At 48.2% G+C, this 12,176-nt stretch overlaps 1 protein-coding gene across 3 annotated transcripts in view; it reads left to right on the top strand.

Annotated features, from left to right (window-relative positions):
* The window catches only part of OPCML (opioid binding protein/cell adhesion molecule like), a 1,110,526-nt gene that overhangs the window by 612,556 nt on the left and 485,794 nt on the right, over positions 1–12,176 (top strand). The window contains exon 2 of one of the 3 annotated variants that reach the window (XM_028528200.2): positions 4,826–4,910. In XM_028528200.2, coding sequence (XP_028384001.1) covers positions 4,826–4,910 — 85 coding nt within the window. Of the gene's footprint in view, positions 1–3,259; positions 4,911–12,176 lie in introns of those variants that run through there. The other 2 variants (XM_028528201.2, XM_028528199.2) reach the window with 2 other exon arrangements.

The following is a 12,176-nucleotide window of genomic DNA, read 5'->3' as shown; positions in this document are numbered from 1 at the left end:
CCTTGTCCTTAACCCCCACATCCAAACTCTCAGGCAGTCCTAGACATGATGGTATTTCCAAAATATGCTACACACCTCAGTTTTTCTCCATCACCATTACTTTTTCCCTCTTGTACTTCCTCCTTTCACTCTGTACATCTGCAATACATACTCTATACAACAGCAAGAATGGTCTTTCAAAACTGCACCAATTATATCATGCCACCTCTCTGCGTTAAGATTCCCAAAGTGATTGCAGTGGATCCAACTCTGCATTTTGTATTACAAATCACCCTAAATATCAAGATGTCTACTCGTCTGAATCAAAGCTCTAGTTTAATTCAGATGGAGCACTTACATCTTTTTACTGATATGTTTTCCCATATCACAATTTGTTATCAAAGAAAAGTGGGAGTTATGCTGTCTAATCCTGATTTATGATTACTGAAAACATGGAATGTGTCAAGTACTTTGATGATGTGTTGCTTGTATTACCTCATTAATTATTGCCCTATATTAATCATGTTTTTTTTTAACTTTTCTGTATTTTATGATGCTTGAATACCATGCAATCTCTCCCAGTTGTGGAGAGACTGCCCCTCCCAGGGCTAGCAAACAATCTGCCTTCAGCACCCCATTCACATGCAGATCAACCAATGTTCCCAACCCCTTCTTTCCCCCAACTGCCCATCACAGCCCACACCGATCTGTCCCCTGCCTGAACTCACCCCAGGGCCAGGAGCTGGACAACTAGAGAGCACCCGTACACCCCCAGCGAAGCCACAGATATCCCAGCACTCCGCTCCCAAGTTTGCTCAAGTTAGTCTCCCCTGCCTCACCCATTCCTTAGTGTGAAAGCCACAGGACCGGCTCTGGGCCTTGCTTCCTCCTGCTCCTTCTGTTTCCTGGCTCACCCTGGCACTCCCCCAGCGGCCCAGTGTGATACGAAGTGCCCCTTCCCTGGGGAAAGCTATGTAATAAACTCTTTTTCAGCAACATCATCCCCATGTCTGTCATCTTACCATGTCTTAAAATGAAAACTTAAAGACATTTCAAGACCCCTTCCCACCTGAGACAGGCGAAACAGACAGTCTAATGTATCACACACACAGCCGAGGGGCTGACCGGTCAGTCTGAAGAGATGAGCCGACTTCAGAACCACACTCTCAGTCACGGCTTTAATTTGTCCTCACGTAATTTGTCTTCACATATGTTGTCATATGTCTAAGAAGGGTTTAACTCGGGGTCTCCCTATCGCAGGACTCAGCTAAGCATTTCATAAAAACTCCTGACATAAACTACTTTGTTCATTATGATCCTCACCCCCCTTTCTCTCTTCCATTTTAATTTGTGTGGCTTTCTAGTCTGTAAATGAGTGGACTGGTCCTTCACAATGCCTCACGGAGGAACAGAATCTCCCCCACAGATCTGTAGACTGACATAGGTTAACATAAAGGCCAGACTTCTGCAGTTACGTCTCTAATTTACTAACCCTTGAGTTCAGCCCATGTTTTCACTCACCATTGCAGAACTGGGACACAAAGTTACTGCAGAGATACAGCCAGGTTCTCTAGGATTCCAGATATCAATAGGTAGGAGGAGCTAGCCCTAAGGGGAAAAAAAGATGCTAGGTTTACTCCTTCTTTGAGAGTAGGGTTTATTGCATTTTATTAGAACTAACGAATTTTCCAGACTGTAAGACGCATGGGACTATAAGACACACCTGGGTTTTAGAGGCAAATAGGAAAAAATTTTTGAAGCAAAAAATGTCCTAAAATATTTAATAACATAAATAACATAGGCCACCGCCTCACCCCCAGCGAGCCAGGTGAGCTACATTGGGACTATAAGACGCACCCCACATTTCCTCCCAAATTGGGGGGTTGCGTCTTATAGTCTGAAAAATACAGTATAGATCCTCCCTTTAACCTATCTCTGGCTCTGCTCTCTTCCTTCCCAGCTCTGCTGTCTCTCCCTGGTGTCTCATGCTCTGTCCTTCTTTGGTTTAGTCCCCAACAACTGTTTCCATCTCAGGCAATCCTTTGTGAGCCGGTTTAGTATTTAGCAACTGTGCCTATTTGCATCTTCTGAGAAACACTAGACCAACAGGTGCACGAGTAGGGATGTCATCTGAGCACCGCACAGGCAAGTGGCAGGAGCTGTGTGACTTGTATGGAAGCCTGACCTGCTCCCACTGCTACCGCCCCCACTGTGTGCAAGATGCAAACTCTGTAGCTGAAGAAAATCACAAGCGCATCCTCATGCTCGCGGCTTTCCACAGGTGAAAGCGCTGGAAAAGCCTTTTCCAGTCTGGTGATAATTGACAAACGCATCTCAGAATGTAGAGGATCAGGTGCGATGTGTGCACAGAAAACCCAGGGCCACTCGAATAGTAAGGAAAGAAGTGCGTCATCAAGACCCAAGCAGTGGTTTGGCCGCTCTGGGAGCACGCAGCATCTCTTCCCAGCGCCACGCCTCCTCTGGGCCTTACAGCTGAGAAGCCCAAGGAGGAGTGCGCTACCCCACTTCCGCTTGTGTTAATATCTGCTACTTGGAAAGGAGCTGATTGTGTTTTCACTACATGAAAACATATGAAACGCAGGTGGCATGACTAGTGACAAGTATTCTTTCTTCCTGAGGTATGAAACGCTAACGAAACACTTTATGCAGACTGAAAACTGTATGCAGGCTACCACTTTGCAAAGGAGAATGTGCAATGTTTATTTGTGCTTGGTCCCTCCTAACTGAGAGCAGATGGCACGCCGTTGTATCCTTCAGCGAGAAGTAATAAATGGTAACAGTTTAAAACTTATTTTTGAACTAAGTTCCAGTGTAACAATTATTCAGTACCTGGTCTAATTTTAATTTGACAAAGGATTTGAGAAAGAATACCGTGAGGCCAATGCACATCGCAACCATTAAACTACCTTACGACCACTACGTGATGATGCAGGAAGGGGTGGCTTCTGCCAGAGGGGGCAGAAGAAAACCTTTTGAGAGACCTGGGTTCTCCAGTTATAAACGCAAAGAAACTAACCTGAGCCCCAAAGAAACTCAGACACTAAGGAAAGATGTGCGTCCCAAACAAACTGATAGGCTGTCTTGGAAGAACTAATGCCCTATCCCCAAGTCCCCTCCCAGTTCCACCATGGCGCCACATCATGCTGTGAGCATAATGCCATCGTCAGTCCTAAAAGTACTTTCTAGGATCTCTGTGTTTTCCTCCAGCTCTTGCTTAAAAAAAAAAAAAAAAAAAAAAAAAAGGTACTTGAGTATACACATGGGATAAGATGGGGACTATTTTATGTGTTGTGTGGTGAGAAGAAATTCGGAGTTGCCAGTCTGAGAGGTGGAGCAAGTCAAGGGCCTCGAGCACTTCCGAAGTGAGTCATCAGAGCAAAAAGGGTCCCATCTCTCCGCAAAAGCCCCATGAGAGCCCCGCTGTGGGGCTGTAGCTCGGCCAGGTGGAGAAGGTGCGGCCCGTGCGGTGGACTTGCACACCGGTTCAGCACCCGGTCTTGGGAAACGTAGTCAGCTCTTCAAGGCGGAGTTTGGCAACTTCTGCTAGGGCATCCCGGCAGGGAAGGTGCGAGCATCAGTTCTCACTTTGCCGCTTTCCCCAGCACTCCCTCTCCCTCTCCCTCTCCCCACTCCCCACCTCACAGCCGGCTGGGAAGCCACCCGGAGGGCGCAGCAGTCTCTCGCCCGCTCCGCGGCCGCGGAGAGCTGAGCCGCAGCTCGGCTCCCAGCCCGCGTGGGCGCGGCACTGCGGGGGTTAAGGTGGACGCCCGCCGGCGCCCCCGCCTCAAGCCCGCCTGCGCCTCACGCCCGCCCGCCCGCTCGCTCGCGCTGCGCGGGCCCCGGAGAAAGTGGCGGTCAGTGAGGGAGCTGCTGCCATGACAACCCCGGCGGTCGCGGCCAGTGCGCGTCCGGGCTGCTCCCGGGAGGAAGGCGGCACCGAGGCTAGGGGCTGCCGCTGAGCGTGGCGTCGCGCGTTCCCGCGCGTTCCCGCGCGTCCCCGCTTCCCGCGCCACGTCCCGGGAGGAGGCGGGGGCGCAGTCCGCCCAGCTCCCCTGCGCCCCGAGTCTGCGCCGGGCGGCGCTGGGCGGACTGGCAGCGCGGGCCCGGTGACTGCCAGTAGCCGCCTGGGCTTCGGGGGCGAACATCCACGGTGCCGGAAGATCCTATCGCCGAGCCGGCCTCCTGCGCCCGCGGTGGAACTTTTTACCGCCTTTTGGTTCCAGATTCGAGGCTTGGGCCGTTTATAAATATATCTATACACATGTGTGATCTAATAAAACGTGTTCTCTTCTCTCTGAGGCAGCAGCATTTTATGAAATCTCTTTTATGTCAGAGACACTTGCCTGGCTTCTTTGGGTTATAAACTTTTGGTGTGAGCCCTCTGCAGAACGTGCCCAACTGAATTCTAAAGTAGCATCTCGAAGAGAGAGAGAGAAAGAGCAATCTGTGACCTTCATCCTGCACCTTCCTTCTCTCTCCCTTCCCGCTGCCTCCCTCCTCCCCAGGGAGCGTCAAGAAAGCTCTTTTTTGGATGCAGGAGGGGCATCTGGTTCTGCCAAGCTGGAAAGCTGAGGCAAGATTTGAGGAAGAATCATTAGGCTCCGGAGAGCCTGGACTCGTTTCTGCTTCTGACTTGCTCCATCCCTTCCTCTCCCCAAACCACTTCCTGAGACCCGCCGGTGTGCGGGGCGGGGACGAGGACCGTGCTGCTGCCGGCGTTCTGAGAAGTTGTGGCTGTCGAGGATGGGGGTCTGTGGGTACCTGTTCCTGCCTTGGAAGTGCCTCGTGGTCGTGTCTCTCAGGCTGCTGTTCCTTGTACCCACAGGAGTGCCTGTGCGCAGCGGAGATGCCACCTTCCCCAAAGCTATGGACAACGTGACGGTCCGGCAGGGGGAGAGCGCCACCCTCAGGTAGGGAACTGTACTTCGGCGGGGGGCTGAGCCCCTAGAATGTGGTTATGTGGGTAACAGCGAGCCAGAGAACAGAAGGCAGGGTGAGGGGGTGGGGAAGGGCAAGTGAGAGGGCCTTTGCAGGCTCAAGAGGTGCCCTCTTGCATTCTGTGGCAGCTGACACCCATTCTCCTGGACAGGTTTGCCATTTGCTTCAGCTCCTCTGGTCCAGGATCTTACAAGGGAACACTGAGGTCCGAGCTCGGGACTCCACTATGGCTGAGTCCATGACATGGCTGCATTCACTTTTGCCCTGGCACCAGGGTGAGAGCAGGAGAGCCCTGGAGTGGAAACACTGGGGGTTAGTCTAAGACTGTTCGGTGCTTCAGTGGCTGTCTCACATGCCAGAAGGTATGTGACGAGGCAGAAAAGTGCTCAGGATGAGCTTCTTGGCCCCTTGCAGAGGGATCTCAGGCTAAAATTCCAGGCCCTGGGATTGCTAGTGCTGGGCCATGGCCCTTTGGGAGTCTCCTCAAGACGCAGCCATCCGTGTCAACCCTGCCTGGTGCTCCTGAGCCCCCGACTGTAAATTACCAGGACAGTTTTATCTTTGCAGGCTCAGGCCAAGGAGAGGAAACATGTAGCTTTTATGCAAGGACATCACTCCTGTGCAAAAAGCACAATAGGAGTGCTTTTTGTTTTACCTTAATGAGTTACAGAGAATCACTTACATGCTCCGTGCAGAGGGTTGGAGATTCTCAGAATATGAACCTTTGGGGACCGGACCTGCTGCAGCAGAGACTTTAATAAAAATGCAGCCACAACTTTCTACCAGCTCAGCAGATATCATCTTTTATCCCTTTAATGAGGCAGTTCTGGTCCTAGGAGACAGATTCAGAGATGTCCCAGCTTAACTCTGGCTCACAATGTACACAGGGTGAATGTGTTTGCCCTGTCTATGACTTTGATGGTTATAGTGAAAATAAAACATTCTGTCCCAGATTCTGCAGCCAAAAAGCCTGGCTTCTCCAAGGAATGGAGGAGGGTGGGATATCCTTCCTGTTCTTCCCCCAGCTCCCCTGTTAAACTCTCTGCACAGCTAGACAAGCTTCTCCCTGGGAAAGGGAAGAAAGGCTTCTTGGGACACCAGCTATTTTCTTCTCCACCCAAGGGCTAAGGTTGGATTCTTGTCACTCGGGGTGGTTCTCAGCTAAATCTGCTTTTGAGCTAGGGAATAAGTCTCAGAACGTTGGCTGCTGGCGCTCAGGGGCCCCAGGTAGAGAAAGGGAAAGAAAAGGATAGAGCCAGACCTGCTTCCCTTGATAGCAGGAGAGAAACACTCCCGGTCATTCACCATCCTTCAGCCTGTCTCAGAGTAGAGTGTAATGTGCCTACTTCATTGCCTTAAAGGAGTTTCGGAGACCCCTCCAATGACATAACTTGCTGGATGCACATTTGCAGCGCATGAGTTGGCTCAGAGATATGAATCGCACCCAGGCTAGGAGTAGCACTGGTGTATGTTCACCAAAGAAATGCCGGTGAATGTTACCAGGTGTGAAGGGGTGTTGACGCTGTCACACATCTCTCTTGATCTTTTAATCTCCTACTGGGGACAAAGAGGCCCAGCATTGAATAAGACCTCAGTGCTGAACGTCCCCAAATCCTCTGGCCTCTTGCTGCCCCTAAAAGTTAAACCAAAAATAAAAACTTGAGCTTTCTGCTTTCCAGGATGCAATAAGAGGGCTCTGCCAGCAGAGGGCCAACTTCAGTTTGTTTATTTATTTATTTATTTATTTATTTTAGCTACTGGCCTGTTTTCATGATCTTCAGTTCTAATGTTTAACAGCTGGGCTTGGTAATAGAAATGGGAGTGAAAAAAGGAAAAGCTGAATAGTTGCTTTTTGTGCTTTGGTTAGAGGGAAAAAAAAGACCACATGCTCAAGTGTAACTTATGTTACCTGATTACATGCTTTATTTTTAAAAAAGTAAGCACATGTCTTACATTGATTTTGCATCTTCTTCTTGTATAACTTGCTCTGAAATAGAGAAATTCAGCACAATGCCCACATTTTAATCTCTTTATATTCCCTATTTACCTCTTGGATTCTTCTCTTTTATTATATTCTTCCTTCATTTTTATCATATACCTCCATTTTAAATGCTTTTGCCAATAGTCAAAATAGTGAAGAATAATAATTTGCTTTCTTCCATTTTGCCTTCATCACTTAATTTTTATTATTCCCTGATATTTTAAGTTTTGATTTCACTACTAGCACAATGTTTCTTAAAACAACATAAATATCTCCTGCAGATTTCTGAGGGTCTCAGTATTTCTCTCCTTTTCCTTTCCACACTCCCTTGGTCTATTGGTGAGCAGCTGTGTTCCCATCCCAAAGAAAAACTTACTTGTTAGAGGGAGAGTCTGTGCCTCCAGTCTCTGGAAGTCCATAGCTTCAACCCCAAGTAAACATGCCATGTTTTTAAAAAAATGTAATTCTTAAGTATGGTCATTCTTTAGTCCCCTTATGGATGTCCCACTGAGAAGTCAGTGTTTGGAAACATAGTGTTCCAAATGCATCAAATCTTCAGAATGTATAGAAAAACATTGAATGATTCCCATGCCCATCAGCCACAGGAAGTCTTTCCATTGTGACTGCCGTGGATCAAAGGATTCTAAGCCTATGTCTAAATCTTGAAGGAAGTCACATTGGAGGCCAAAGATTACATAGGAAAAGCAAAGGAATGGGGAGAGCGGGGTCCTTCTTCGGCTTTTCCAGGAAGAAATTGCTGGGCTTAGAGAAGGATTATTTCCTTCCTTGGAGGTACCGGTTTTCATGTGATGGGTCTTGGGTTGCATTGAAGGATGTGAGGAAGTGACGTGGCAAAGACGACCGAAGTTCAGAACGTGGATGAAACTCGTTTTATACAAGTGAGGCAATATTATCTTTCCCATCATTACTTCAAAGGGCTACTTGAAAAGTAAAAGTAATTATTTGAATATTGAGTTATTTTGCCTTCTTGGAAGAGAGAGGATATGGAAATGATGGTGGTATTCACTGTGGCTGAATTATAGCTTCTATGAATCTGATTTGAATTCATTATTACAAATGGGCCCTTTTGGCCAGAATGATTTCATTTCAATTATCTGCTGTTGGGTTAAAAATGTTCTGTGCCTTTCCAGTAGATTAGATATGACAAGTCTGTGGAAGTCCTGTGTCTGAATCGGTGCCCATGGCAGGAAGGGAGCCCAGGTTGCTCAGTGTGGTCAGCTCACATCTATGGAGCCTCTGCAGCTGCACGGTTGATGGCCAGATGTGCTTCCTTCCCCGCCCCGCCCTCAATCTCCTCTCAGTTTGCGTTAGTTTCTCGCTAGGATCAATCACATGATTAACATTTGAGCAGGGGAGGTAGGATTGAGGTGGAGGCTGTTGCTGTAACTGTTCCAATAAATGGGAAAAGTCCCCACGAACATAGTTTTTTTTTTTTAATTTTTTTTATATGGCAGGATAATCAGTTTTGCCGATCCATGCTTACTGATCTGGGATTAGGCTTAATAACTCTTTTCTAAAATGTCCCTGAATTTTCCGTGGGAGTTCTGAGCTAATCCTTTTGGAACCAAGCACTTGAGGGTTAGCTGCTGCCGGGGAATAATCTGAACAGCAGGATCTTGCCAGTGCCGTCAAGCTCCCAAGAAAAACTTTCTGGGGCTTGCCTTGGTGTTTCTCTGCTTTTTGCGCTCATCACCAGCAGCTTTTGTCTTCTTGTAAACTAGCAAATTCAGAGTAGCCAACAGGCCATTCAAAACGTGTGCGTGATTTTGCATGTTAGTGTCAATGCTGTTGTAGCTGAATCAGGGCATGTGGAAGTGCAAAGACCTCTTGGTCTCTTGGTCTGGGAAGATGAAGACACAAAGACGCTGAAGCAGGACAGGCCCATGGGGGCTCCTTGGTGGCAGTGCTGACCTGGCGGGCTGCACCCGGGCATTAGCTGGGATGCTTTTTAAAAACTTCACTGCCAGGTTTCCAGTCTGAGGAATCAAAATCCCTGGAGGTGGGCAGAGGTGTAGGCATTTAACAAATCTCTTCCAATATTTTTAATGTGAAACCAGAGTTGAGACCCACTGCTCTAATGCCCTTTCCTGACCTGGGGCATCTGAGCAAGGTTGGTCTCCCATGCCTCTACCCCCCATAAGTGTCTCCTCCGTGCCTGTGTGTGCCTCACCACCCATGGGCTACCTGCAAACTCCAGAAAGAGCACTGGGCTCAGGGGCCTGAGTACCTGGTTTGATTCTTACTTTCCCACTCACTACATGATTTTGAGTGCTTCAGGTCAATTGCATGCACACAGGAACAATATCTGCCCAGCCTATGACATTAAGAGCGATGAAGTATATGACCTTTTTTTCTGTTAACTATGAGCAGCAGAGACATGGAAATTGTCATAGGTGCTACATGGGATTCCTCAGTGACATCCTGTAGTACTCTCAGTGCTTTCCAGTTTTGTCTGCTCTACCTTCTGATCCTTCCAACCGTGCCCCTCACACGCACACCTTTGAAATGTAATACGTGTCTCATTCCAGTTCCACTCCGCATCCTGCTTCATCAGAATTCCAATAACACTTGCTGCAGATCTCTGTTCTAACAGATACACACTGTGGACCTGCCATTTATGTGTGGTTAGGGTTAGACAGTGAGCTCCTGGCAGTTTGGAGCCACGTCTTGTGTACTGAGTACAGACATTGTGGTGGATGCTAAGGATTAAAATAATCAGTGTTGGTTGAATGCTTTAATCCGTCTTAACCGGACTCCATCTCTTACAATGTATTACCTCTGCAGCAATGAAGTGTTTACATATGAAGGGTTTTATTCTCTTCAAAATATGATGCTGCGACATACAAGCACAACATCTCCAAGAGACCTTGGAGGCCTGCGGGATTTTTGGATTCTGCTTAAATCATTTGCCAGAGGGGACAGGCGAATCCACCACTGGTTGCAATCTGATCTGAAACCAGGCACAAGGCTTCACTATCCCTGAAGGCAAGACACTGAGCAGGGCAGCAGAGTTGAGAGGAATCTTCTTGGCTGTGATAGAGTAGTGTTTGGGAATGAAGCTGTCTCTGCGGAGGGTTGCCTTGCTCTGCACTTCAGAAGACACACAGGGCAGGAAGGTAGTAGGGGCAGACAGGCTGCCCAGCAGTCGTGCCCAGTGTGTGAGGACGGGGGTGTGGCTGAAGGGTGCAGCAGCCTGGTAAACTCTGACTCTCTCCAACATCACTGACCGGGAAGGTATGTGTCTGCCTCCCCTTGCACGTGCCACAGGCTACGCTCCACAGGCCAAAGCAGAGGATGCCAGAAGATGGAGTTGTAAAGCATTCAAGATACAGGCTCCCTGGCTTCTTGATTGCTCTGAAAAAACTCAGCAGCTCTTACCTAAGCCTTTTTGTTCATTTTTTGGCCTTTAACTAAATTTGGCCCTTGGGTTCAATTTAGTTATCGTTCTCATTTCCCTTCCATTCAGCATCTAAAAAGGGACTGTGCCCTTGGCCTGCTTCCTGCACTTCCTGTGCGGCAGGCTCTGAGGGAGCCTCGAGGAGAGTAGTACTGGCCAGCGTGGGGTTCAGATCTGCTGGGGTCCGGGTGAGATGCGGGGCGGAGGCGCCAAATGGGTCTTCTTTGACCTTCCCAAGGGAGGACATTTTAAATTGCTTATTAATAGGAAGCAGTGAGATAAGAAGGGGAATTATGGTCCAAGACATCTGTAGGGCTGGCAGAAATTGCATTGCCTATTCAGTTAGGAAGTGTGAGACTCTTGATGTTTTAAAAATCCAGACAAGGCAGCATCACATTATTTCATGTTGGCTTATTTGTTATGACTTTCCCCTCGGGAATCTGCTTTTGCCAACATGGGGTTTAGTTGACTAAGACAGAGAGTTTGCATGGAGGGAGTGTTGAGACTGGGGTGGGGGCGGTGCCTTCTCAGTCCCCTCCCACCTCCCAGTGAATGACACCTTCCTGGAGCTTCTTGTGCCCTGGTGTATCTTTTCTTAAAAAGTAAAAATTGAAGTTGTGATGTCTCGGCAGCCCAGCACTTGACCTAGTTCAATCTGTGTGGCTTGTTTTTGGTGGAGAAGCTTAGAGAAGGGAAGGGTTTGGGCCTGTGTCCCTCCCTACGGGGCCTTATCACTGACCCTTTAACAAAATGTGCAAGGGAGGGGTCCCTTTGAAAGCAAACAAAGTCTGTTATCTGCGGTTTACTTTGTGTCAGATGGCAGACCAACTACTTACTGCTTTATGTCATTTTCAGAATATTATGATCCCCACATAACAGTCCAGGAGATTGAGGTTTAGAAGACCTAAGTCACTTGCCTTTGATCACACAGTTATTTTGTGTCAGAGTCTGGATTTGCTCCCGGAAGGCCTTTCTACTTCTCTTTAGTTTTATACCATCTCCTCCCAGGTATAGGGAACAAAGAAAGTTTCCACGTGCAGCAAGCAGAAAAATCCGAAAACCTCCTCTTTATTCTCAGGACCCACGTTTGACCGAAGGTCAGGAAATCCGTGTATTAGTTGAGGGCTGTAGCTGTCTACTGGCTGCCTACCTTTGGCAGCCTCCTTTGTTTCCCGGTGTTTAATCCCATTCACCTGCTCAGGCGTCAGTGCTGCTCTGTCTTCCCGGGCTGGGAAAATGCTTGCTGCAAACAGTGCACAAAGTGGCGGCCGCAGGAGGGTCCCACGTGCTCAGGACAACCGGCAGTGCTCTGAGCTTCGCACCTGTCCTGAGGCTGCCCCCTCCTGTTACATGACCCCCACAGCACACACAGTGTCTCGAAGGATCATACAAACCAACGTGAAGCAAGCGAGCAATTTGTTGGCAAGAACACTGGGGCTATAGCATTTCCGAGAGAACTGTGAGGGAATGGGTGGTCACTGTGAAGTGTGGCATGAAGGGGGAAGTACTTTATCCAGTCCTAAAATATATGTCATTTTACAATCCCCTCTCCCCATCCTTATAGCCATAGTTTAACGTAAACCACGGAGGCTGTGAAAGCAGATCTTCTTCCCACCCGTGTTGATTCATCCCCTAGAGGAAACTGAGTGACCCCTTTTGGCCTCCTCTTTCCTACATGTGGTACATTTTTGCTTAAGTCAAAGAGATGCTGAAGGGCTTGACCTGGCTTCCCATAAAAGTGCTGATCAAGTACATGTTTCAAAATTAGTTTTGAATGTTAAATATTTTCAGTGAGTCTGAGGATTTATGGTATCTCAATTAACTACATTTCCATTGCAT

Source organism: Phyllostomus discolor, chromosome 13 (genome assembly GCF_004126475.2).
Source record: "Phyllostomus discolor isolate MPI-MPIP mPhyDis1 chromosome 13, mPhyDis1.pri.v3, whole genome shotgun sequence".
NCBI classification, from domain to species: Eukaryota; Metazoa; Chordata; class Mammalia; order Chiroptera; family Phyllostomidae; genus Phyllostomus; species Phyllostomus discolor.
The sequence above is the reverse complement of the archived record's forward strand: the minus strand, read 5'-3'. Positions and strand labels throughout refer to the sequence as shown.